Source organism: Acanthochromis polyacanthus, chromosome 2 (genome assembly GCF_021347895.1).
Source record: "Acanthochromis polyacanthus isolate Apoly-LR-REF ecotype Palm Island chromosome 2, KAUST_Apoly_ChrSc, whole genome shotgun sequence".
In the NCBI taxonomy this organism is placed as follows: Eukaryota; Metazoa; Chordata; class Actinopteri; family Pomacentridae; genus Acanthochromis; species Acanthochromis polyacanthus.
The window spans coordinates 20,515,284-20,542,018 of NC_067114.1; the positions used below are offsets into that span (position 1 = coordinate 20,515,284).

Sequence of the window (26,735 nt, forward strand, 5' to 3'; positions counted from 1 at the left end):
GTAAGACGCCAGTTTATCTCACCAACCACATCATATGCTGGCATGCTTGGTTTTGCTTTAATATTGTTTCTTTCATGTTTCAGCAGGCCACTCAGCATCGTGCAATCCTTGGTGAGCTTTCATTCAGCCTGCCTGATGTTTCATAACCTACTGACGCATGTGTGTTCTATTTGGTGTGTGACTTGCATGGTGCTTTGAATGTGTTTTCCTCCAGTGCGATGAGTCAACAGGCAGATGCAGACATGTTGGAAGAACAGCAGGAGCAGACAGAGGAAGTGCATCTGGATACACAGGATGGTATACTGAAAATTCAATTACACTAAAGACACGCTGTGGGGAATTTATAATAAAAGGACCTCTGATGACTTACAAAGAAAACATAATGGAGCTCGGTTCTATGCTGCTCTAATCCACGAAAGAAAATGAACATCTAATTCCGCTTACTTTTCCCATTCTTTTTTTCTTAAAGCTAAACTGTCTTCCTGCTAATCACCTCTGCAATGCTCTTTATGTTAAGAAAACAGATCTATAGAACTGTTGTAATCAATACTTGACAATACCTTTTATATATTTAACCATTTTCTTCTTAATTTTTAGGAGAAGATTCTTTCAGCTTGGAGGTGGAAGACGAGTAAGGCTATGAAACAATCTTCATGCTAATTGTTCTTTTGTTCTTGCTTTCATGCATATGTCATGTCTTGCTGTGTTATTTTATAAATGTGTAGCAATTATAATGAACCACATGAGAAAGTTCTGACTTCACTTTTCATTTGCAAATTCAGACATGTGAAAATGAACTCTATCTTTAAAAACTTACAGGTTTTTATATTTGATTAAATTCAACATATTTAATGTTGTAATGATGGAGCTTGACAGCATTTTTTTTTTTTTTTGCAGGTTCCACCATAGTGTGACTCCTGAAGGCGCTGCCTACGATGATGTCGGTGAGGGAGCGTACAGTTGTATAGGTAAGCATTGTTCTAACAGTGTTTAGGCACAGTTTATATTACCTTTAAAAAGTCATATTGATGACTTTATTTCTAACTTGCAAAGATGATGAAATTTTGAGTACAAGAAATATTGCAAAATACACAGTTATCATCACAATGCAAGATTTCTATACATAGTCAGTGGATAACAGCCGGTAATTGGAGAAGTAGACTCATTCATCCAAAGTACCATTTACTTTTTATAATTAGATGCTTGTTTTCTCTTCTTATAATAATAATAAGAATAATACGAGTAATAAAACAAATGTATCTTTTTATGATGCTGCTTTGTGACTTCACATTGACCATGTGTATTTGAATTCAGTGCATCTTACTGGAAAGCCAAATGTTCATTTATAGCAGCAGGGTTGATGTGAGTTGTGTTTCATGACTCACAAGACCTAATTCTGACGTGTGAACGTTAGAGAGAACAGAAACGAGAAAAAAAGACAAGAATAAATGCATGAGGGGCTAAAACGAGAAAACCCTGACTGCTCTTTAAATGTGAACTCTCTACCCACAGATGATTTCCCTGCAAGACCGGTGTATGCTTCACCCTCCAAATATAAAAACTACTAGATGCAGTTGTCATCAGAGTTTAATGACAGTTAAATGTATAAATGGAGCACCTACTTGTCTTGTACCCCTGTTTTCTTCAGTCCAGGAGTTTAGCAGCACAACTGGTGAAAGGCATGATCCTTATGGAGTATGTTTAACCCTCTTGTTGTCCTGCAGGTCAAAACTGACCCGTTTTAAAGTTTGAAGATGCGGGAAAAAAAATATTTTCACAGTGATTTTTTTGTGAATTTTCTTAAAGAAAATATTAAATGTTTTACTGATATATATGTAATCACTTCAGACATTTTTAGGATTTTTTTTTAGAAGATTTTGACTAATTTTTTGAAAATATTTACAAGAATTTCTTGCCAAATTTGGGGGATTTTTTTTTTTTTAAATAAAACTTTTAAGGGAAACTTTTAAGAAATTATTGTAATTTTCTTCCTGAAGGTTTTGAAAATTTTCAGAAATTTGGGGATTTTTTTTTTTTTTTGCTGAATTTGTGTATTTTTTCAGACAAGGAAACAATATTTTTTTGTGACCATAAATGAGGACAACAGGAAGGTTAAAATGCCCTATATTTATTGATAACCCAGAACAAGAAGAAGAAGAAGAAGAAGAAGAAGAACAAAGAAAAAGTTTTCTTGTGGGTGTTTTGTCCTAACCAATAAAATTCAAATCTTTACATTATTTGATCAAAACGATGCAGGTGCTTATATACTGTAGTTTGCTTCAAATCATGAATAATGCATTTGTTACAGCCATAATTCTGTTTACTGATTTTATTTTTCATCAAAGGGGACATTCTAGACATGTTTGTCTTTATTATTTCTATTGTTCAATTATCCAATTGTATAAAGCATTTTAGTTGCATTTGGCCATACTGTCAGAGGGGTTATAGCTGCATAAAGGGGACCATCACAGTATTAGGCAAGTGGTCATGTTATGAATGATTGGTGTAAGCAATCCAGGGCTGGCATTTGTAATTCTGTCTCAGTTACAGATGATGTATTAAAACTATGTTAAAGTGCCACTGGTTTTTATTGCAAGTCAGTCCCAGAAAATGATGTGTATTTGTCTCTAATGTCGGCTTCATTCGATGCTCATTGAATAAATTTATCTGAATGTGAGACATGCTAACGTTTCAACTGAATAATATGTAGAGGCGTGTGTGTGTTTGTGTGTGTCTAATTATGAAGGTACGGCAGCTTCCAGCATCCTCTAATAACTAACCCTTATGAAAGTTCAGCCGAGGACTTAAATAATGTCAGCAGCACTGACTACATAATGACTCCTTCAGCTGATGATCTATCAATCAAGCAGAGCATTCAATATAAATCTGTCTCTGCTGCTTTCCTCCAATGTCTCACTGCAGCTGCTCTACTGTTTGAAATACAGCTGGGGAGCTGATGAAAAGAATTGAGTTAGTAGTTTGTCATCAAAAAATATGGGAAATCAGTTTAAATTGCAGTCGGCTGCAGTCTTTTCTGAACAATTCTCAACAGAGAGCTGTAAATATTCATCTTTAGTACACAATGACTAACTGTGAGCCATGTTATGTGTTCTGTACGCAATCACTGGAAATGTTTTGCATTTTAAACACCTCACAATTTAGAGAAATGCCTGTATTCAGCTTAGAAAGGTAATAAAATTAAATAAGTGAATGCAAAGAATGTTTAATGTAAGTAGTAACTGTTGGTCTATTGTCATGATTTCATGAGTAAAATCTTGCCTCAATACTCAGAAAAATCAAACGATAACTTTTTTTAATGCTTCCTATTCCTGATATGCAGTCCAGACTTCATTCCCCTGTTGCATCACAAGGGGGACCTGCATCACGTGGACACAGATCCCTCTTTACCCCTTTGTCTGTCCACAAGATGAAGTGAAAAAAACAACAAAACAGTCAAATTCCATGAAACCTGGTAGGCAGGAGGAGCACGGCTAATGAGGGAACTTATTTAATTTTGGTGCCGAACCACATCACTGTCTTTAAAATGACAAATTAGCGAGCTAGAGGATTGTTCTGTGTGTTTTTCAAGTTGTTAAATTTCTTGAACTATTGCTATAAAAGTTGCCTTATTTTTAACACAAAATAATCAGAAACTATTCAATATTTAAATACCCCCGAATTAAAATTTAACAGGACAGAGTACAGTGTTTTGTCATTTTTTATTAATTTTTCTTTTCAGGCATTTCTCAAGACATAATCTGAAAGACACAAAACTCAGAAAAGGAATCAGACCAACAGCAGCCATAAAAGACAGAGCTATGTCTACAGAGTGGTAGGAATACCAGGACATTTTGTAAGATTCTGTTCTTAGGTGAGCTGCGCCTTTGTGTCTCATGACAAACTCGATCCAGAAGAGGGCGTTATCCATCGGTGTTATTGGCTGATCTCTGTGCAGCCTGGACAGTCTCTGCATGTTCATCCTGTAGGAGGGTTCACTCAGGACTTCTTGGATAGCTTTTACGAAGTTGTTGTCTTTGTCCACTGCAGATAATGTAAGAATCTTAGCTGCTCCTCTGCCTTCTAGTCGGATCAGGTTGTCATATTGGTCAAAAAACACTGGGATGCCCACAACTGGGACTCCATGATAAATAGCTTCTTGGACTCCGTTTGTTCCTCCATGAGCCACAAACACTTTTACTTTAGGATGTCCGAGAAGGTCGTTCTGAGGCATCCAGTCCACTATTAAAGTGTTGTTGCCCAGAGCGTCTGGTCTGCGGCCTTTATACCTCCAGATGACTTTCTGAGGAAGTTTAGCAAAAGCTGCAGCGATCTCATTTGCCATGTCAGCAGGCAGTTCACTCACAAAAGTCCCCAGAGACATGATGATGACTCCATGCTCTCCAGAACTCTGCACAAACTCCTCCAAGTGTTGAGGCAGAGGTTCTGCAGGTTTGCACTGGAACCCTCCTATATAGATAACATTAGGCATTGTGGGACGAGGGAATTCAAACACAAAGTCCACTCTCATGAGCCACAGATCTGCTCCCTGTAATAAATCACTATATTTAACTTCTGGGCCGAAGAACTGATCACAAACAGCTTGATACTGTGGACGGATTAAAAATATGTTCTGAGTTCGCCAGATGACAGAGATAATTATATTTTTAACTCTCTGCATGAAAGTCATTTTGTCTGTCAGTCCTGAGCCAGTCACTGGGATATAAGATAAAGGTGAAGGTGCTATAGCCAAGTGTCCCTCCCCACTAGTTACCCATCGCACATTATAGACTAGAGGAAGCTGAAGAGCGTGAGCCAACAGTATACCTACACCCCATGCTGGGTCAGTAAGAACCAGGTCATACTCAGGTGCCTTTAAACTATTCATCAACTCTTTATCTTGAAGCATGTTAGTAACCATTTTGCAGTTCATTGCGTGCATGTCAGTCATTGAACTAAACATTTCCAACTGTAAACTCACAAAGCTCATAACAGAGTTCTCCCCCCTTTCTATGGCAATTATTTTTTTCACAATGGGGTTAATAAAATCATGATTAAAGGCTTCGGTGACTGGAACTGTGATCGTCTTGTAGTGTGCAGCGCCATCCTTAATGTACCAGCTTTTGTTACTCCGTACCACATCGATAGAATGACCTTGAGAGTGGAGAGCCTTGATTATGATGTCCATGTTCACCCAGTGGCTTCCCTCAAAAGGAACGATCAAAATCTTGCCTCCATGACTAAGTCTCCACGACAAGAAAGCTGCAGTTAATAAGAGAACAAATGCTGTTGCATTTCCATTGGTCATCTTTAGTCTGGAAGAGAAATAATACTTCAAAACATCAATGCGAGTCACTTTGGTTAAGAAAAACAGCAACAGAGGCCATGAAAACATAATTACAAAGTGTTGATTTTTTTCCCTTTCAGTCTTTTTTTTTTTGACAAATTCAGTGATGTTAAAATACACAAGATTGATTTATAACATACCCGTTTTATGAGGAGCAGCTCCAGGCTTGTACACACTTGTGTCTCAGATCTCAGTGTGAGGCATCGTAGGTCCAACACTCAACAAATTCCAAGAAAGATTACACAAGTGGATTACAGATCAGCTTTTCTTTAGGCTTTCCTTCAGGAATGGAGAACAATACAGCCTCTTTGTTGAAGCTGTGTTGTACAGCCTGGTGTGGATTCTGTTCCGGATTTTTTCTTCTTTAACTTGGTGTTAAGCTACACATGGGGATTTCGTTGAAAACATATTTACTCACTCATTCAGTATTTTTAGTTTCGGTCCTCTAAAGTAAACAGGACCTGCATAGAAAGAGTGAACCGTTAGTAATAGAACATCATCCTACACATCCTTTTTTTTTCTTATTATTACCTCTCTTTAGATGTGATATGTACATTTATAAGTAAAAATTCATGATTAATCTCACCAGTTTCATATGGGTGTATGCATTTGTGATTGGCCTATACCTTGTCATGGATAAAATGTTGGTTCATACAGTATGTCCTGGAAGTGTGTTATGAAACTCTGGAATATCCTCTACTGGTAGCTCACAGAGCAAACAATTTTCATGTATTATGAGTGAACCAACATGTACCAGTAAAAGAGTGACTTCACCACAGCAGCCTTTTTAAAAGTTAATTATGAAACCCCATTTAACTGCGACAGTCTACATTGCATTACTTCTGACACCCACATTTGGGGCCGTTTTTCTTACACTGTTAAAGATAAACTTAGACTTACTGATACAATTGTGAAATATAAAGTGAAAAGATGAATTTGGATGCAAATTTCAAGACACATGACAAAATTATTCAAGTAGCAGATGCATCTCTTCACTGAGGATTATGATCTGTTACGGCAGGTACAGAGGCTCAAGTGCAGGGAAATGAGATGGCAGACGAGTGAAAGATTTAACAAGGCTTATTTTACAAAAGCCAGAACAAAAACAACTATAAACAGTAAACAGACCTCAAGAATACGCTGTTGGCATAGCAGAACTAGATTCCCTCTAGGGGAGAGAAAAGTACAAGACAAACTCAACTGTTAACCCACGTTTAGCACCACTAAGGCAGGAAAACAACTTAATTCAACCCAAATTAACTAACATCCTAGACTTCAAGAGCTTCAGAACGCTAACCCAAAACCCACACATTCCCAACACATTAACTACCACCAGTAATCAATAAAGAAACTATTATCAGGTGCAGCAAGAGTGGGAACTTAGCTAGCAGTCTCTCCACCGTTTAGGAGCTGGTAACCAACGAAGACCCATCTCAGATGTTCCAACAGCGAACAGAGCAGAATACTTGGCGTACAGGTAAGTAGACGGTGACGGTGGTTGCCAGCCCCAGCAGAATGGCGTTCAGATGGTGTGGCAGCAGCCAGAGTCCTCCTCTGTCCTCAGAGAATCCTTGTAGAATCCAAAGTTCCTCGGAGAGCCAGGAAGCCTTAGCCTGATGGAGAATCAAACCTCCAGAAGAACGTCAACAGAAGTAGGCAGGAGATGGTCCAGCACCAAATGACAAGTCAAGTCACTCTTGAAAGGGAAGCCAGCCAGCTTGGATGACAGCCACCTGCATATGATCACTTGATTGGATTCACCATACCTGCTGCCAGCCAAAACCACACCTAGAGAGAGAAAGAGAGAACCAGGGAGGAGGGAGCACTGCCACCTACCAACTGGCTGTGACTATGACATGATCCACAGTGCACTATCTTCTATTGAAAGTTTTTCCAGTGTGTATGAAGTGACAATCTTGCTGAAACTAAGAGCAACTCATCAGATAGACCCATTTCTGTAACATTAAAGACATTAAAGGAGATTTAATTTCCTACGACTTTGAATGTAGCATGCGCATGCGCACATACAACCTCTCCCTCACCCCCCTCTACCCTCCCCCCTCTTAACATTTACGAAGAAACGCCCCCCTCCAGAAACTTGCGTAGGACTCGTGAAGTTGTCTTTTACGGCTGGGTCCCCCTGGATCTTTATCTGCCATTATGTAAAAAAAGATGAGCAAAACAAGTCGCCAGCTAACTATGAAGCTATACCAAAGCAACACATACACAAAACACGCAAGTCCAAGGCGTACATAATCTACGTAACTAGGCCTGAGCCGGAAGATTTTTGATTGACAGGAAAGGGAGCAAACCAAACGCCTCGGTCCGAGCGCGTTGATTGGCTGATGTTTTTCAGGTCCTGCTATGTCCACAGTTATTTTTTATTTTTTTATTCTTTTAGAGACCATACATACAAGTCCACTAAAGGTCATATTCATTTTATGTGAATCAGACAAATTAAACAAACAAAAAAAAAACATCCTCCATAATGCCTTTAACTGATATTGAATGTTCTTTTTTTTTGGTATGACACTTTTACTGGCTTTGATTCTATTTCACTTCCATTTCTGGTGTCTCTGTTCTGCTAGGACTGATTACTCAGTATTTATGGCCTCCTTTGCTTTCCATACCATACTTACTGTCTTATTCCAGCACATCCTCCTTTTTAACATTTTCGTTTGCATTGTGTTTTTGCTTTTTTATTCTTAAAGGCTTGTACAAACACTACTTGTGCTTTTTTCAACTCTCATCATTTCAATTTGTAGCGTCTCTACTTAGTGTAGTAGAAACTTGAAGTGGAATGTCACGGATTACATCAGTACAGTCTCCAACATGTGCATGCTGGCGGGGCCATTTTCTTAGAGCTGTAATGTGAACATGTGGCCATGTAGAGGCAGTGCAGGCTTACCCAAAGGCAGGAGACACAAATAGTCTTCCAGATAACTAAAGTCTTGACAATAGTGTAATGTACCGAACGCCTTTCATTACATTTACTTAAACTACATTGGCTTGTGCTATTTATGTGCAACTTCAGTTAAACAACAAAAGAGATTCTGAGTTGTTAAGACAAATGTTTTTTACTTCTGCATGAATCTTGGTTTTTGTTTCAAGCCAAAGTTGGCTAAAAACATCCTGGATCTGCAGCATCTTTGTATTCAGCTGTGACCACGGATCGTCTTACAGCCCTCCCATTGCATACAAGATTTGTCCTTAAACTGAAGGGGAGTGTTGGGAAATTCAAGTCCTGGCAGGAAAGTCCATTCTTCTTCCCACACAGAGTAGAACGGGTGGAGAAACTATAAACAAAAGCATGCCTTTAAAAAGGGGTGTTTGACTCACATGCATTATAAATTGTGATACTAGCAGAGCAGACTGTATTCATACAACTACGGCCATTAGTTCAACAAAATCCTAATCATTTATTAGAATTGATAATTGATAGGCACACAAGAACCAATTAGCATGACAAACAAGTTTCAATACATTTGTGATTTATACCTTTCCATCAAAGTTTTCTTCCTCCTGTGTTTTATCTATCTTTACCAGACCCAGTTATAAATCTCTACTTCATGAAGCCAGCAAGTACACAGGGCCAAATGAATGTACTGTATCATACTGTAATTTATTTATATATGGAATGCAGACAAAAATGCAGCTCATCTTCTTTGAATCATCTTGAATCTCAGGAATACAGAATGCAGAATCCTAAAAGCTACAGTGCAGGACTTTTTCAGGATTTTTACATTCAAGCCTTTGCCAAATGAGTTCATACAGTGCTGACAAACCTGCCGGTGCCAGATAAATCTCTCTGTGTTTCACAGTAAACCAGAGTTTTAAATCTGCTTTCTGTTGTGACATCTCCACGCTGGTGCACTGACAGCGATGTATTTTATGTCAACCAGCAATGATTGGTTTGCCAGAGCTGAAGAGAGGAGCAACCATAGTGACAGAGATGAAACAGGCTACAGCAACTGGGATTAAGTGTCCAAGAAAACTCTGCGATGCTCCAGATGGAAAAATACGGTCTGTGTTTAGGGGGAAAGGAGTACAGTCTAAACAGAAGCGATCAGCAGCGAGGCATACATCATGAGCATGCGTCAACAGTGTTCTCACTGGCAGAAGAGGGGAACAACAGTTCTGCACATCAGGTTTATACCAAAGTCACACTAATTCTAAATAATATCTGCAACATACCAATTGTTTTTAAAAAAGATTTCCCAATATCTCCCTTGTTTCATCACCTTTCAACTTCTAGCTGTGAGCAGCTCTGACAGAATCAGCATGCATGCTCTCTGCTTTGAGTATGCTTTATTTTGTCACTCTTCCGATCTGAATGCACTACACTCTTAATGTACTATGGATTTGAGACAGCACATCTCTGCAATCTGCAAATAAGGCCCCGGAAGCTGCAGCTTTATCTCTGGCACAACTGTAGCTCACAGACAGACATAAACAACCAGAATAGGACTTTTATCTGAATGGCCGTCTTAGTATCACCTTCTTTCAAACCTCAAATAAGACCATAAAGAGCTGTTGATGTGCTTTCTTTTCAGTTGTGGTAAGTGAAACTCAGAGGGTACTTCCTGTGTAGTCAGGAACTATGATGCTGGCCCATTTATAAATAACTGGAATGAAGAGAAGAGCAGAGCCGAGGATCGACACCAGGAGGAAGGCCCACAGAAACACCCGATCCAGGACCTGGGCTACAAATTTCCAGTCTTGTACTACCTATGGTAACAGAAAAGCACATGTCAGCCCTGAAACATGTTCCCAAACTTTAGTGCAGAGAGATGTATAGACCAGATATGATTTATTTAAACAAGAAAAGTGACTTTCTTTCCTTTTATTTCATGTGAAACGTATGGTGTTTGTCACAATCTGCCAGAGCTCACCTCTCTGACCTCGTTTTCTTTAACCACATGCATGGTTATGTAGCGAATAGACTCCAAAGCAGCTTGTAAGTTGTGCCGGTTGTAGAGGAGAGGGGTGAGCTCAGGATGTGAATGTGTCGTCCTGCCCAGTCCGACTGCTCCTCCCACTCTGGCAACCCCAGCTGTCGCATAACGGTCCACATGGCTACGCATGCATAGCAGTTTGGGCAATAGATGCAGGAAAATCCTCCTCACCCAGGGTGCCATGTCATTGTGTGTAGAGGAAGAGCGATGGTGGATGTTGATGGCAAAGACAGTGATGATAATGGAAAGCGTGACAAAGATCATGGTGAAGACCAGGTACTCCCCTATGAGAGGGATCGCTTTGGAAGAGGAGGGGATGATCTCCTCAATAACCAGGAGGAAGACTGTGAGCGACACCAGTACTGAGGTGCAGAGAGAAATCTTCTCACCACCATTTGAAGGCAGGTAGAAGACGAGGATGGTAAGAAAAGACAGGCCAATGCAGGGAATGATGAGGAAGAGGGTGTAGAAAAGAGGCAACCTGCGGATAATAAAGAAGTAGGTGATGGTTGGATAAGAAGAGCTGCCATCAGTCCTCAGACCACGGCTGCCTGTGGCCTTCACTATCTCCCATTCACCGTTGTCAAAATAGTCCTGCTTGTCTACATGGAAGTCCTCCAGGATTATGTCCACCTGTAAAATGCAGAGTGAAATCTCTTGTCAGTCACAGGTTATGACTAACACTAATGCACTGTGCAGCGTATAGTGCATACTGTGGAGTGAGACTCACCTGGGAGCCATCATATGTCCAGGAGCCAAACTTCATGGAGCAGTTCTGGAGGTCAAAAGGAAAGAAGGTGACATCGATGGTGCAGGCTGACTTGTAATTGGCTGGAGGTGTCCATGTTATGGTTCCATCGTACTTAACGACAGCCTTGGTGACAGTTCCTTCAAAACGTCCATCTGAACTGTTGACAGAAACAGCTTGGAACTGTAACCTCCACTTCATGCAGAGTGACAAGTTTCTGCATTTTTATTTTTACATGGTTCACTACCCTTTTCTGAAGTGTTTTAATGTCACAACTATCAGATTTTTTTTTTGTTAAATATAAAATACCCATAACTTGCTGTGATTGCCTTAAACATATTACATTACATACTTATCATACAGTACAACATCAGGGAGCCAGATCCTGTCAGAGGGGACTCGGATGATTGTGATGCCCAGATAGTCATCAGGGTTCCATCTAAGTTTCATGTCCATCCACTCCTACATAAGGAAAAGCGGGAAATTTATTTGAAAAATTACCGCAAAAAAGAAAACAAACAAACAAACAAACAACAATAATCTAGCCATACTTATTTACTTTATGAAAATTGAATGAAGGCTGATAACACTTCATGTTTGTACACCAGCAGCAAGCTATCTTATAGCACAAAGGCTGGGAACAAAGGGAGATTATCTACAAGTACCTAAACGCAATCTTATCTAACGCATATTATCTTTTACTGTTTGCTTAATCTAATTAAAATGCAGAGGGTATAAAGCTTTGCTAGTTGGATTATGTTCCCTGGGACAGAAAAAAGTCTGTTTCCCTGCATTTTCAGACTTTGTGCTAAGCTAGGCTAACTGGCTGCGATCAGAAGCCTCATATTTAGTTCACAGCCATGGGTTTTCTGTCTGTCAGTCTTTTCCTCAAATGTCTGACAAAAAAGCAAATCACAAGCATATTCCTTAATATTGCAAAGTTTTCCTTTAAGCTGGTATGCATGGTAGAAGCACTGTAATAGAATCATCAGGGCTGTAAACAAATGTTGAATAAAATCTTAAGGTTACTATACTTTCTCGAAACTATGAGGGCAATTGTTAAAGGGGAAAGTGATGCGATATAGGATACCAATGATATCACTGATGAGGCCACTGCCCTTCCATTTCCCTTTCTACATGATATAACTCATCACTGTGAAAGGGAGCAACTAACCTGAATGGCAGAGCCTGATCCTTTGGGAAAATTCATAGGATAGATGACAAACAGGACATCCAAGACTATGAATAAGGCTGACAGGAGCAGAAATGGGCTTGTGGAGGCAGGTGCGTGGGCAGAGGGCCGGAAAGACTTGTATAGATGAGAACTGTCAGTGAAATGCCACCAGACTTGATTAAAACAGGGTGTGGAGGGGCAAGACTGGTTGTCTGTGGATGCCATGTAGGCCAGAGGTTGTATCAGAAGACTTGCATGGCCATAATGTTACACTAACAACCATGCCAGTTACCTAGGGAAATGTAGTGCTCTATTGGTTCCTTAGGTTAAATGTAAAATTCTACTTGCCTGTTTCATCCAAACATTGGTTGTCATTAGCTGGTTTTTCTCATCCTAAAATGATAAAAGAAAAAAAAATCAAAGTTCAAATTTAAGATATGATAAGCAGCTTTTATAGAGCAATAGGTAAAATAACAGTTTGACTTTAAACCCAGATAGATGAAATTTTAATAGCACAATTGAAACAGAGATGTCATTCGTAATCTGTGCCCTTTGATTCTCACCACATCAACTAGCTGGGAGATAGCCAGCCCAAACTTTACACGGATCGTCTGGTTCAGGTATTCGACTGGACGGACCCATTTCTGGTAGTTTCCGAAGAGATATTTGAACAGCTTGTCCTCTGCTTTTGCATAGGAGGAAAGTTTTGGAACACCTATAAGATGTGAAGAAGAAAAATATAAAATTAAAAAAATACAAGTTTATCTAAAGCTACTGCAGCAAATGCAGCAGTACCTTGAACTTACTGAGTAATCATTGACTCAGTGGTTAATAATTATTCCCTTCCTCATGTCAGGCTTTGGTTTCAAACAACACTGCACTCACCTCTATGGGTTTCTGGTTATGACCTTTGGTTACACAGAAAGAGAATCCAAAGCTATGACCCAAACACATATTGAATATACAATGTGACTCAAAATGCTTTAAATATAGCATGTGTAAACCTGACAAGAAAAGCCTGAATTTCTACATGTGACACCCAGCTGCTATCCATTAACAAAAGAGACAAGAGATGAGTATTGTCTGATAGAGTTTCTGTAATGGAGCCATTATCACAAAGAAGAATAACACTGAAAGCAGCAGGTATGAGTGGAGAGTGGGAACCGTTTTGCTGAAATGTTTTTGCATAATCTGGCTGCATGACTGTCAACCAGAGCCAACACATTTCACCACGATTTTGTTTTGTCCCAGCGCTGCACTTGGCTAATAACACACAGTGAAGTCTCAAAGGACTTGTCTCAAAGTGTCATGTAAATATTATGCTGTCATTTGTTAGTATTTCCAGAATATACACTGATCAACCACAACAATAAACTACCGAGAGGTCAAGTGAATGACATTGATCATGTTGTTACAATGCATTGTTTTGCTGGGGAATCCTTGGGTCGTGACATTCATGGAGATGCTAGTATGACATACACCTCCCACTTAAACACTGCGGAGGAACAACGTAACCCACAACAGTGCAAAAACAATTAAGAAACAGCTCATGGAACATGGCAAAGAGCCTACATGTATATCATCTGAATGTATTTAAGTCTGATTGGAGAAAACACAGCAGAGATCAGGCCCATTTCCTATTTGTTGTGTGTCTTTTCATCCTTCCCCACAGTAAGAACCTGATGTGCTTATTTACCTGCCTTGCACTGACTCATATGCATTAGTGAGCATAAACAATGCAGATGCTCTTGATTCAAGGTGGATGCCTTTCATTAAAACTAAATAAATAAATCACTGGTTACTGATGAATCTTGGCATATTAAATGCACATATAATAAACGGTAAATATATAGTTGGATGCTGAAAATGGGACAGTGAAGGACATTTGTATTTGCCTGGGGACCAGACAGCCTTTATATTGTGTATTACAAATACACAAAGTCAGTCTGTACACACGTGGACAAAATTGTTGGTACCCCTCAGTTAAAGAAGGAAAAACCCACAATTCTCACTGAAATCACTTGAAACTCACAAAAGTAACAATAAATAAAAATTTATTGAAAATTAAATAATCAAAATCAGCCATCACTTTTGAATTGTTGATTAACATAATTATTTAAAACAAACTAATGAAATAGGGCTGGACAAAAATGATGGTACCCATAACTTAATATTTTGTTGCACAACCTTTTGAGGCAATCACTGCAATTAAACGATTTCTGTATTTGTCAATGAGCGTTCTGCAGCTGTCAACAGGTATTTTGGCCCACTCCTCATGAGCAAACAGCTCCAGTTGTCTCAGGTTTGATGGGTGTCTTCTCCAAATGGCATGTTTCAGCTCCTTCCACATATGTTCAATGGGATTCAGATCTGGGCTCATAGAAGGCCACTTTAGAATAGTCCAACGCTTTTCTCTCAGCCATTCTTGGGTGTTTTTGGCTGTGTGTTTTGGATCGTTGTCCTGTTGGAAGACCCATGACCTGCGACTGAGACCAAGCTTTCTGACACTAGGCAGCACATTTCTCTCCAGAATGCCTTGATAGTCTTCAGATTTCATCGTACCTTGCACACTTTCAAGACACCCTGTGCCAGATGCAGCAAAGCAGCCCCAAAACATTACTGAGCCTCCTCCATGTTTCACCGTAGGGACAGTGTTCTTTTCTTCGTATGCTTGGTTTTTGAGTCTATGAACATAGAGTTGATGTGCCTTACCAAAAAGCTCCAGTTTGGTCTCATCTGTCCAAAGGACATTCTCCCAGAAGCTTTGTGGCTTGTCAACATGCATTTTTGCAAATTCCAGTCTGGCTTTTTTATGAGTTTTTTTCAGCAGTGGTGTCCTCCTTGGTCGTCTCCCATGAAGTCCACTTTGGCTCAAACAACGACGAATGGTGCGATCTGACACTGATGTACCTTGGCCTTGGAGTTCACCTTTAATTTCGTTGGAGGTTGCTCTGGGCTCTTTGGATACAATTCCAACGATCCGTCTCTTCAATTTGTCATCAATTTTCCTCTTGCGACCACGTCCAGGGAGGTTGGCTACTGTCTCGTGGGTCTTGAACTTCTGAATAATATGAGCCACTGTTGTCACAGGAACTTCAAGCTGTTTAGAGATGGTCTTATAGCCTTTACCTTTAAGATGTTTGTCTATAATTTTTTTCGGATGTCCTGGGACAATTCTCTCCTTCGCTTTCTGTTGTCCATGTTCAGTGTGGTACACACCTTTTCACCAAACAGCAGGGTGACTACTTGTCTCCCTTTAAATAGGCAGACTGACTGATTATGAGTTTGGAAACACCTGTGATGTCAATTAAATGACACACCTGAGTTAATCATGTCACTCTGGTCAAATAGTTTTCAATCTTTTATAGAGGTACCATCATTTTTGTCCAGGCCTGTTTCATTAGTTTGTTTTTTTTAAATAATTATGTTAATCAACAATTCAAAAGTAATGGCTGATTTTGATTATTTAATTTTCAATACATTTTTATTTATTGTTACTTTTGTGAGTTTCAAGTGATTTCAGTGAGAATTGTGGGTTTTTCCTTCTTTAACTGAGGGGTACTGTCACGGCTCCCTCGTCTCCCTCGCCCACCTGGCTTCCCCAAGACCCTCTCCCTCCTCCTTATTTTCCTTTCCTCCCTCGTTTCTCCCTCTTTCTCTCTCCCTCCCTCCTTCCCTTCCTCACTGTCTCCTCTGCAGGGCGTGAGACGGAGTACGGCCACCAGCTGCCTCCCATCTGGCTAATCAGTGTTACCCTGGAGTCCGGACAGCTGACACCCATATCGCTAATCACCTACCTGGCAATAAAAGACCGGCTCTCACATCCATTCTCCGCCAGATTGTTGCATTAGACTCATGAGTCAGTTGCTGTCTTGCCCTTGTAAAATCCTGTTGTATTTTGAGCTTCAAAGCTAACGTGTTTTTTCTCCTCTGCCTACCTCAGATCTGCTGTCTGGACTCCCATACCCTCCAAGCGAGTAGCAAATATTGATTACATTTTGAAATGCACACAGTTTCATTCATCCTGCCCTTTAAATCATTCTTCTATGTGGCAATAAATGAAATTTATGGATGGAGAATGTGGCTGGAAATCTACCACAGGACTGACCACAAACGTGTGCTGCCACTCTCAGTGTGTGTGGATCAATAGAGACAAGGCTGCAACACCCACAGTCAATGACTGTGTAATTCATCATCTCTTCAGTTTAAAATCCCCTGTGAACCAATTCGACCTCCCCTCAGTGCAATCTCTTTGAATGGACGCCACCTAGCCCGAGTAAAATACCAAACCGTCCCAGTTACCATACGCATTTCTGGAAATCATACAGAATCCCTGGTATTCTGCATCCTGCCCGACTCTCACACTCCCCTTGTTCTAGGTTTCCCCTGGCTCAGACTACATAACCCTCACATAGACTGGACTCAGGGAAAGATCCTCACCTGGAGCCGGACCTGCCATGCCTCCTGTCTTGTTTCTGCCCCCGCCCCCGGTAGTTCCACACCTCCAGCCCGACCCCCACCTCCGGACCTTGCCGGCGTCCCCTCCGAATACCATGACCTTGCCCCGGTTTTTGATAAGGAACAAGCCCTGTCCTTAGCCCCGCACAGACCCTACGATTGTGCTATAGAACTTCTGAAAGATGCCCCCCTACCGACAGGGAGGCTCTATAACCTGTCCAAGCCCGAACAAACAGCCATGGAAGAATACGTCAAAGAGTCCCTGTCCGCCGGCCTGATCCGCCCCTCCACATCTCCAGTCGGGGCAGGACCCTTCTTCGTTGGGAAAAAAGACGGCGGACTACGGCCCTGCGTGGACTACCGGGGGCTGAACAAGATCACCATCAGAAACAGGTACTCCCTCCCGTTAATTGATTCGGCGTTCACTCCCCTTTATGGGGCCCAGATTTTCTCTAAACTCGATCTCCGTAATGCATATCATTTGGTTCGGATTCGGGAGGGGGATGAGTGGAAGACGGCATTTAATACCCCTCTGGGGCATTTTGAGTATTTAGTTATGCCATTTGGTTTGACCAACGCGCCTGCCGTCTTCCAACATCTCGTGAACGACGTCCTGCGGGATTTCCTGAACCGGTGCGTCTTTGTTTACCTCGACGACATCCTGATCTTCTCCCGCAGCTTGGAGGAGCACCGTCGACACGTAAGAGAGGTACTGGAGCGCCTTCTCGAAAACCGCCTTTTTGTTAAGGCGGAGAAGTGCGTGTTCCATGTGTCGACGGTGCCCTTTCTTGGTTACATCATAGCTGCGGGGAAGGTCAGGATGAACCCAGCTAAGATAGCGGCGGTGGAGGATTGGCCGGAACCCGGGGACCGCAAACAGCTCCAGCGGTTCCTGGGCTTCGCCAACTTCTACCGCCGCTTCATTCAAAACTACAGCCAGATCGCAGCACCCCTGACGGCCCTCACTTCCGCGTCCTGTAAATTCACCTGGTCCCCTGCCGCGCACCATGCCTTTGTTACCCTGAAATCTCGCTTCACCTCTGCTCCTATTCTCATTCAGCCAGACTGGCACAGACAGTTCATCGTCGAGGTCGACGCCTCGGACACCGGGGTGGGGGCGGTGCTGTCGCAGCGCGCTGACGGAGATGGTAAACTTCACCCTTGTGCTTTCTATTCCCGCAAGCTCTCTCCTGCAGAAAGAAACTATGATGTAGGCAACCGGGAACTACTGGCGGTGAAGCTGGCGCTGGAGGAGTGGAGACACTGGCTGGAGGGGGCCGAGCAGCCGTTCCTGGTGTGGACCAACCACAAAAACCTTCAGTATCTGCAAACGGCAAAAAGACTGAATCCTAGGCAAGCCAGGTGGGCCCTATTCTTTGACCGCTTTCATTTTTCTCTGTCTTATCGCCCAGGGTCCCGCAATGGAAAACCGGACGCTCTCTCTCGAGTCAACTCAAAAGACAACTCCCCTGAGAAACCAGAAAATATTCTGTCCCCGCGCCACCTGGCTTGCCTCACATGGGATATAGAGACCACCGTCCGCCGAGCACAACAGACACAGGTGTTCCCTGAAGCCGGTCCCCCAGGAACGCTGTTCGTCCCGGAGGCCGTCCGCCCAGACGTCCTCCGGTGGAGCCACTCCAGTCAGTTGTCATGCCACCCAGGGGTGACCCGGACGCTGGGGGTTCTTCGCCGGAGGTTTTGGTGGCCTACCATGCTCAATGATTGCCAAGAATACATCGCCGCCTGCTCCGTCTGTGCACAGAATAAGACCTCCACCCAACCCTCCCCAGGACTGCTTCACCCTCTCCCTATTCCCCGGCGACCTTGGTCCCATATTGCACTAGATTTTGTAACCGGCCTGCCCCCATCCCGCGGCTTAACCACCATCCTCACCATCATTGATCGTTTCTCCAAATTTGGTCACTTTATCCCACTACCCAAACTCCCTTCCGCCCGTGAAACCGCAGATCTCCTTGTTTCTCACATTTTTCGAGCCCATGGTATTCCTATCGACATAGTATCCGACAGAGGTCCCCAGTTCACCTCTCTAGTCTGGCGTTCGTTCTGTTCTGCTCACGGGGCCAAGGTCAGCCTTTCATCCGGTTTCCACCCTCAAAGTAATGGCCAGACGGAGCGGCTAAATCAGGAGATGGAGGCCACCCTCCGGTGTATGGCATCCAAGAACCCCAGCTCCTGGTGTTCACAGCTCCCCTGGGTGGAATATGCTCACAACACCCTCCCCAGCGCCTCCACCGGCCTGTCCCCCTTCCATTGTGCCTATGGATACCAACCGCCCCTCTTCCCGGATCAGGAGAGAGAGATTGCCGTGACATCGGTGAGGGATCATCTCCGGCGGTGTGCCCGCACCTGGCGACAGGTTCGCGCCGCCCTCCTCCGAGCCTCCCGTCGTACCCAGAACCAGGCAAACCGACATCGGTCCGAGGCGCCGATCTACGCTCCCGGTCAGCGGGTCTGGTTGAAGTCCAAGGATCTGCCCCTCCGTGCTTCCCCTAAGAAACTGTCCCCCCGATTCATCGGTCCATTCACTGTTGACAAGGTTATCAATCCCGTCGCCGTCCGCCTTCGCCTGCCCCCCTCGATGAGAATCCACCCCACTTTTCATGTGTCCCAAGTGAAACCAGTTCAGGAAAGCCCGCTGGCCCCTCCCGTTCCGACCCCCCCACCCCCCCGGCTCCTGGATGGGGATCCCATTTTTACAGTGTCCCGCCTCCTAGACGTCTGCCGCCGGGGTAGGGGCCTTCAGTATCTTGTGGACTGGGAGGGCTATGGGCCGGAAGAACGCTCTTGGGTCCCTAAGTCCCGCATTCTGGACCCTTCCCTGATCCGGGACTTCCACCGAGCCCGTCCCAACCACCCCCGTCGGGTGTCGGGAGGCACCCCTTGAGGGGGGGGTACTGTCACGACTCCCTCGTCTCCCTCGCCCACCTGGCTTCCCCAAGACCCTCTCCCTCCTCCTTATTTTCCTTTCCTCCCTCGTTTCTCCCTCTTTCTCTCTCCCTCCCTCCTTCCCTTCCTCACTGTCTCCTCTGCAGGGCGTGAGACGGAGTACGGCCACCAGCTGCCTCCCATCTGGCTAATCAGTGTTACCCTGGAGTCCGGACAGCTGACACCCATATCGCTAATCACCTACCTGGCAATAAAAGACCGGCTCTCACATCCATTCTCCGCCAGATTGTTGCATTAGACTCATGAGTCAGTTGCTGTCTTGCCCTTGTAAAATCCTGTTGTATTTTGAGCTTCAAAGCTAACGTGTTTTTTCTCCTCTGCCTACCTCAGATCTGCTGTCTGGACTCCCATACCTGCCTACACCCCCCCCCCCCCCCACCCCCAGAACTGTGTGGACCTTGTTACTCCTGAGCTCCCTCCTTGGTTTTCCCCAACCCTCCTGGCCTCCTGGACCACCGAGGATAAATAGCCGTCAGGGATCCACTCCCAACACCTGCTGCTGCACTCTGCTCCCCTCCAGAGCCTCTACAGCCGCTGATTCCCCGGCTCCCTTCTACCAGAACCCTCACCCGACAACGCCGCTCCCCTGAACCCATCTCCTCGTCCACCTCCATCCCCATACAATAAAACCAGTTACAACTTCATTCTGCCTCGGTAGCGTGGTTCCCTGCTCGAGTCCTGACCTGCCTTGTGTGACAGGTACCAACAATTTTGTCCACGTGTGTAACTGCTCCATTTAACAAATCTAGCCCAGAGGCGGGACTACTGATCACAGCTTGAATCGGAGAGAGCCAATCAGCGTAACACATGTGTGACGCAATCACTAAGCAACCTAACAATTGCCTTTCCGCCATGATGTTTTGTAGTTTTAACAGCTTCCTTCGCCGTACAGGGGTCCTGAAGAAAATCTAAGCTCTCCCTTTCAACAGTGGAGGGCAGCATTACGCATTCTATCGTACAGCCTGCCGGAATTAAAAATACATCCTTTTTAAAAAGAAAAGCTTTAAGAGCTGCTTCTTGTTGAGGTTTTAAGGACAAATTCAGCCCGTGCAAAACAGAGGAAAGCGCACGAGAGAAACCTCGCTCTGTTGCGGTCGCCAACTCGGCCCTGAAGATGACGCATCGTTAACTCCCGCCTCTGGTGCTCTGATTGGTTCGGTCTGATCTGCTCGGAGCTTGAAAACCTGTCAAAATGTGTCAATGGAGGAGGGCTAGACCGTATTCCCGTATATCCCTGATAACGGGAATACAGTCTAGCTAAGCTAGGCTACATTTGTATAGCAAAATCAATAAAAACAGAACCTCAACTTTAGACTGAGGATGGTGGATGTCGAAATCATTGCATACTGACCGCAAAATGTGAAAATATAACTGGACTCACACATGACAATGTGCTGGTTTTCAAAGAAGCAATCAACTGTTAATTGACCCCTCATACTGACATTGCTGGAAAACTGTAGCAGCCTTCATCAACCGTATTGTGCCAACACACACATTGCTTGACCTCTACTTCTTTCTAATGAAGCTGCATCTTGCCGTGTTCAAAACTGTACACCACAAAAGAAAAGAAATAAACTAACTCTCATTTTACTGACAAACAAGACCCGTGGCATTAAATGTAGGTTCAGTACATGATGGGTTAAACTCTTTTACAAAGCTACTATTTCTTGAATCGGTCAAACTGCTGCACTGCTTTGCAGAAGCAGAGCCCTCCAAGCGAGTAGCAAATATTGATTACATTTTGAAATGCACACAGTTTCATTCATCCTGCCCTTTAAATCATTCTTCTATGTGGCAATAAATGAAATTTATGGATGGAGAATGTGGCTGGAAATCTACCACAGGACTGACCACAAACATGTGCTGCCACTCTCAGTGAGTGTGGATCAATAGAGACAAGGCTGCAACACCCACAGTCAATGACTGTGTAATTCATCATCTCTTCAAGCTTCTCCTGCACTGTCACCAGCATCCTGCTTGGCTGAAAAGCAGACAGCAGAATGGGCTGGATTCTACAGTCATCACTGGTGATTTGCTTGTTGATAAATGGACAAGTCTAAGATGCAGTAACACATGAAATGAAGCCTGTGCTATGACGCAAAGAGGGAGCTCATTTAAAGTCAGCATCTACTGAAATGATATTTACACCTAAAGCTGAGTAAAATTAATATTTAATGTTAAATGATTCACTCGAGGCAGGGCTAGCTGCTGTTTGCCAGCATCAGTGGGAAGCACTGCAAAAAGAAAACAGCTACATAAAATAACCACAGAATATATAATGTCAGTATGTTATTTTACCATACAGATGTTAAGGATTACAATACCTAAAGATGATATGTTGCTACAACGAGGCAAATATGCAAACCATCAGTAACAAAATAACATGAAAAAAAAGTTAAGAGAAGGCCTGCCTGTCCCCAAAACCTGTCCATCACATCATCCATTCATCTGTTTGCTAAACCTGCTTTATTCTCACATGGGGCTGGAGTACATCCCAGCTGATATTTAGTGAAAGACGGGAAACCCCCTGGACAGGCTGCCATCCAGCAAAACACAACCACACACAATCACACTTGTGTGACACACACCTACAGCCTGTTTAGAATTTACTTCTCTGGACTGTGGGAGGAAGAAGGAGCACCCATGCAGGCACAGGAGAACACGCGAAGTTCACACAGAAAGAAGATTCAAATCCAGATGTTCTGTCATCCATCAGATCATCTACCCACATTTTGATGACTAACTGCTTGCCTCAAGCCACATGAATGTCATATCAAAGTTACTGACAACATAAATGTAGTCATTCTCTACTGCTATCTTCTTAATGCACACTACTTTCAGTCAGGGCCGGCCCAAGCCTTCAGTGGGCCCTAAGCGAAATTTACCTTGGGGGCCCCCGACGAACGACTTCAGCGCAAAATCTGAATATATGTCAACAGTGTTTGCCCTTGGTTGAAATGGCTGTGAGGTGGTGGGTTGCGCCAGAGGTGTGAAGCAACTAGGGGGGTCTGGGGGCATGCCCCCCTGGAAAAATTTTGAAAATCAAGATGCAAAATGGGGCATTCTGGCACAATTTGGAGCACATTTTGTTGTATTTGTAGCCATTTCCAAAAACTAAATTAAATAAAATTTTCATGTTTCTTTTCTAAAAATTAGTGATAGGGAGAAAATATGACAAATATAAACCCACTTGTCCTTGCGATCAAAACATGTCAACTAGTCCAGTCTATTATATTCTGGCCAGATTTCCACAAGCCATTCCAAAATGCCACATCAGTTCTTTTTACAAATTTGAAAAAGATGACAAAGGACTTGAATCTGGAATCAAGTGGTGACTTTTACTTTTTTTCTAAAAACAACTACATGTTAGGTACCAAATTCCCACTTCATTTTTATTTATAATAAAAAGGTTATGTCATGACCTTCATTTTACTTAAAAATGTGAAAGAAAACTTCAACTCTGGGTTAACAACTGGTTTTCTGAAGGAGTTAGTTCTGTTTTCAAAACTGTTACCTTTTTGAACAGAGAACGAGAATTTGAACACAGAATTTGTTTTGCCATTGAATGATATAATTTCGGGCACTCTATAAATCATTTTATCAAAAGAAACTAGGAACTTTATATTCCGTTGAAATCATTTGTCTTGTTCGTAAGAACGGGTTTTGTCGTGCCTAAATGTTTTAATGGGAGCCATTTTTGCAGTCACTGTCAATTCGTATCGCTGGTCAAGTAGTGATGGGTAGATGAGACCTCATCGTGTGTGTCACACTTTTCCCTCATTGTATCATTCATGTATCACGCAGTGTCAGTTTGACTAATTGGTGCCACGAGTGGATTAAGAAATGTACTGCAGCCAATGAACAATAAAGTTTGAAACAATTTGTGATGAATGAGCTTGACTGAAGGTAATGCAACTATTTTTTTAAACTGTATGTCTAAAAATAAATACAAATAGACTTGAAAGTGTTTTTGTTTGATAGAGAAAGTAGGCCTACATGTGATAAATTGAATGTTATATTATCATTAAAATGTAGGCTTCAGTGCTTTGTGCCTGTTGTGAGCACAGTCAATGTCAAGTGTTGTTTATAATTTTCTCAATAAACCCAGTTGTGTTACCATGCAGGAAATCATACTGGTAGTAATTTTTAAGCCCCAAAATTATAATTCATAGTGTGTATTTCAGCAGTTTTTATGCTTTTACTTTACAGCAAATGCTTCTTTACTTTCACTTCACTGAATTACTTTTACATTTATTGTGGTAAATTTTGACCCAATTTACTTTTACTCAAGTAATGTAATCAAGTTCTTTGATCATTACTGACTATGTTGATGTTGGAAGTTCATTTAGATGTTTTTTTTTAAGTTTCCTTTATCTTTTAACAGAAATTACCTGTAAGGTTGCTTAGCTTACTTTTTATTACAAATGATTGTAAAACAGAGTATAAAAGTACAGACTGGCATGCCAGAAAAACATATTTTCATATTTGAAAAGGCACATGACATGTTTATATGATTTTATAACATACATAAAAAAACAAGTTCTCTAGAACAATAAAATCTTTGCTTTCTTTTGCTTTTACTGATCTCTTTCTCTTTTCATGTGTGTGTAATGAACCCGCAAATGTGAGTCACGCTGTGTACGTTAAAGCCGTGTATAGAGAACGGAAGGATGGATATTGGTTGTTTGTCGGACAAATGTGTTTATATTACCCGCTGTGGTAATCACATCTGAAAGTGGTTTATAGGATTCGTGAGAATCTAAGCTTTCCATCGGTGTATAATATTTCTATCATCAAGTTGGCAGTGTCATTCTATTTCAAAAAATGCTTATGTAAATATCAAAACGGCCCACCCACGCGGGCCGCTGAACCTTAACGGGTTTTAATTCCGGTTATGTTTAGAGTCGAGGATTTAGATAATTTTGGGTTCAGTGAAGGGATTTGTTATATATTAAAGGTTAGAAAATGTAATTGCAATTACCAAATATCCAACCGGAGGAGAAAAAGGCACCGTGGCAAACAAGACTCAGACTGAGCCCTAAACTTGCGATGCTCACAACATTTATCAAAATAAAAAAGTCATACAACCTACCTTTATCCTTGTTTTTCTTTTCCTGCTCCTCCAACCGTTTTCTCTTTCTTTTTTGTGCCCCTGAGAGGTACATTTTCTTGGACAGCAACATTTCTGTTTGCTTCTGTCCGCCATTGAGCAATGACACTGTCACTCTAACTGTCACTGAACTTGCGCAGCCGCTAAGGTATTCTGCTGCAGGAGTAACTAGGTCCACTTATTGATACCATCGAAGGTTGACATACTTGGCAACCTAGCTGGCATTACAAAATTATACCAAAATTATTGTTGTACAACCCGGAACAATGGTTATTCATTGTTTTGGTTTTTTTTCTAATTTTTTTAACAATTACACTTGCTTTTTATTAAGGACTCTGGGGGGCCCCCTGGTGGTGGTGGGCCCTAAGCGACCGCTTAACTCGCTCATGCCTTGGGCCGGCTCTGCTTTCAGCTCCCACAGCTCTGCCCTGGTGGTGAAGAGCAGCGTTGTCCTGTATTGTGAACTATTTTGAATCACAACCATCTATGTGATATGACCTGAACTCCTGCATTAGCCCAACATTTTCCTGCATTATGATTTAGCATTACCCTCAAAGAAGACTCACATTATTGGTAAATCCGCCCCCCCCCCAACAAAATCTATCAGGATGAGGCCCAACTGTTTAGTTAAAATTAGTCTTTCACTTGGTAGATATCAAAAATGTGCCATTTTATTAGTTGCTAGATATTTACTTTCTGTACAGTGTTGTGCAATAGCTCAATTATTGCCAAAAAGTGGGCACTAAACTATGTGGACAAGTGTAAAATTTCATATGAACTTGTAAATAGTCAAATTAGTGCTTTTCTCTCTTCATTTTTTACTCTTCCATCTGTGAATATTGCATCTTCGTTCTCTGTTTCGACATGTCTCCAGCTAAGATGAGTCCAATTCATCTTCCGCAACACCATCTGTCACACTGAGCCTATTACATCCCACTATGGTAATTTCATGAGACAGTCCCGGTGCTTAAACACTCACGCAGTGAATGGCACAGGTGGCACCAGCACAGCAACGGCAGCAGCAGCAGCAGTGCAAGAGAGGTGGCTGCTCCTCCTGCTCTCAGCATTATATCAGAGGTGGCACTGCTTCCATGCAGCTGGTCCCTTGGGCATCCCAGAGCTGGAAAATGAACAATAGAAACAGCAGGCGTTAGAAAGAGCAGCTTTTGCGTACAGAGTGTACATTTGAGCTACAAGGGCAACAGCTTTAACCATGCCTTGGGTTAAAGGTTCACATCCTAAGGTAGTCACCCCTGTTCCACTTTGATAGAGCTGCATGTACAGGGAAGATGCTGTGTAAAGCAACAAAAGCATCACCTACACTGAATAACGAAAAGCATTTATTACACAGCTTTTATACACTGAGCAACATCCTGAACAAGAATGTACTACCCTCACCTTGCTAATGTGACCCTAGCCAAGGTAATAATGACGTTTCACCTCTAAGCATGCACATGCTGAACACATACCTATTCTGAGTCTCGTCCATTAACACACAATCCAGAGTGGCGGCGGCTGTGGAGGTGGGGGGGAATCCTCGCAAAAGCGACAGCGCTGCTTCACTGCTCCTCCATTCCATGCAGGTTCTTTCTCTCGTCTCTCACTGATGCTGCTTCACTCCCTGCTGCCTCCAATTGTGTACAGGCAACGCATCCTCATCTCCTCCTCCTCCTTCAGAGAGTCCGCCCCAGCCCCCACCATCACCACCACCACCACCACCACCACCACCACCATCCATCCGTCCCTCCCCTTCCTCGAGCATTCTTATGGTCACTAATCACAGGCAGGAAGAGTCGCCCCCTCCGTGCAGCCACCTCGCTGCCTCTCCACAGCAGCAAATGGCCAGATCTGCCACTGAGACTCTGCCTCACATTTCCGGAGCAGTTTTAAGGTCATTACCTGGTGTCCACGGCTGCATGTGATGCTTCACTTTGGACCAGCAGTTTTCCTGTCATTTGAACATGTTTGTGCTTCTA

At 42.7% G+C, this 26,735-nt stretch overlaps 2 protein-coding genes and 1 long non-coding RNA gene across 5 annotated transcripts in view; 1 reads left to right on the top strand and 2 right to left on the bottom strand.

Annotated features, from left to right (window-relative positions):
• Positions 1 to 213: 213 nt before the first annotated feature.
• On the top strand, positions 214 to 2,689 carry LOC127532994 (uncharacterized). Its single transcript, XR_007940602.1, has 4 exons — positions 214 to 297; positions 598 to 631; positions 898 to 968; positions 1,513 to 2,689. It is a non-coding gene; the product is annotated as an uncharacterized LOC127532994 (long non-coding RNA).
• Positions 2,690 to 3,702: 1,013 nt separating this feature from the next.
• Positions 3,703 to 8,595, bottom strand: LOC110962239 (UDP-glucuronosyltransferase 2B1-like). Its single transcript, XM_051944952.1, has 2 exons — positions 5,485 to 8,595; positions 3,703 to 5,312 (listed from the first exon to the last, which is right to left on the bottom strand). Exon 2 carries the CDS (start codon positions 5,303 to 5,305, stop codon positions 3,713 to 3,715), a length of 1,593 nt encoding a protein of 530 aa, XP_051800912.1. The 5' UTR covers positions 5,306 to 5,312; positions 5,485 to 8,595; the 3' UTR covers positions 3,703 to 3,712.
• Positions 8,596 to 8,743: 148 nt separating this feature from the next.
• Positions 8,744 to 26,735, bottom strand: part of chrna5 (cholinergic receptor, nicotinic, alpha 5) — a 51,287-nt gene continuing 33,295 nt past the window's right edge. The window contains exons 1-8 of one of the 3 annotated variants that reach the window (XM_022210154.2): positions 26,229 to 26,458; positions 25,739 to 25,879; positions 12,785 to 12,936; positions 12,570 to 12,614; positions 11,400 to 11,509; positions 11,030 to 11,207; positions 10,237 to 10,932; positions 8,744 to 10,072 (exon numbers count right to left, since the gene is read on the bottom strand). In XM_022210154.2, coding sequence (XP_022065846.1) covers positions 9,914 to 10,072; positions 10,237 to 10,932; positions 11,030 to 11,207; positions 11,400 to 11,509; positions 12,570 to 12,614; positions 12,785 to 12,936; positions 25,739 to 25,826 — 1,428 coding nt within the window. In that variant the 5' untranslated portion in view covers positions 25,827 to 25,879; positions 26,229 to 26,458 and the 3' untranslated portion in view covers positions 8,744 to 9,913. Of the gene's footprint in view, positions 10,073 to 10,236; positions 10,933 to 11,029; positions 11,208 to 11,399; positions 11,510 to 12,569; positions 12,615 to 12,784; positions 12,937 to 24,741; positions 24,891 to 25,738; positions 25,880 to 26,228; positions 26,459 to 26,735 lie in introns of those variants that run through there. The other 2 variants (XM_051944980.1, XM_051944981.1) reach the window with 2 other exon arrangements.

Bases quoted from the DNA above. Each gene is read 5' to 3' on its own strand.
- LOC110962239 (XM_051944952.1), bottom strand. From the start codon at position 5,305: ATGACCAATGGAAATGCAACAGCATTTGTTCTCTTATTAACTGCAGCT.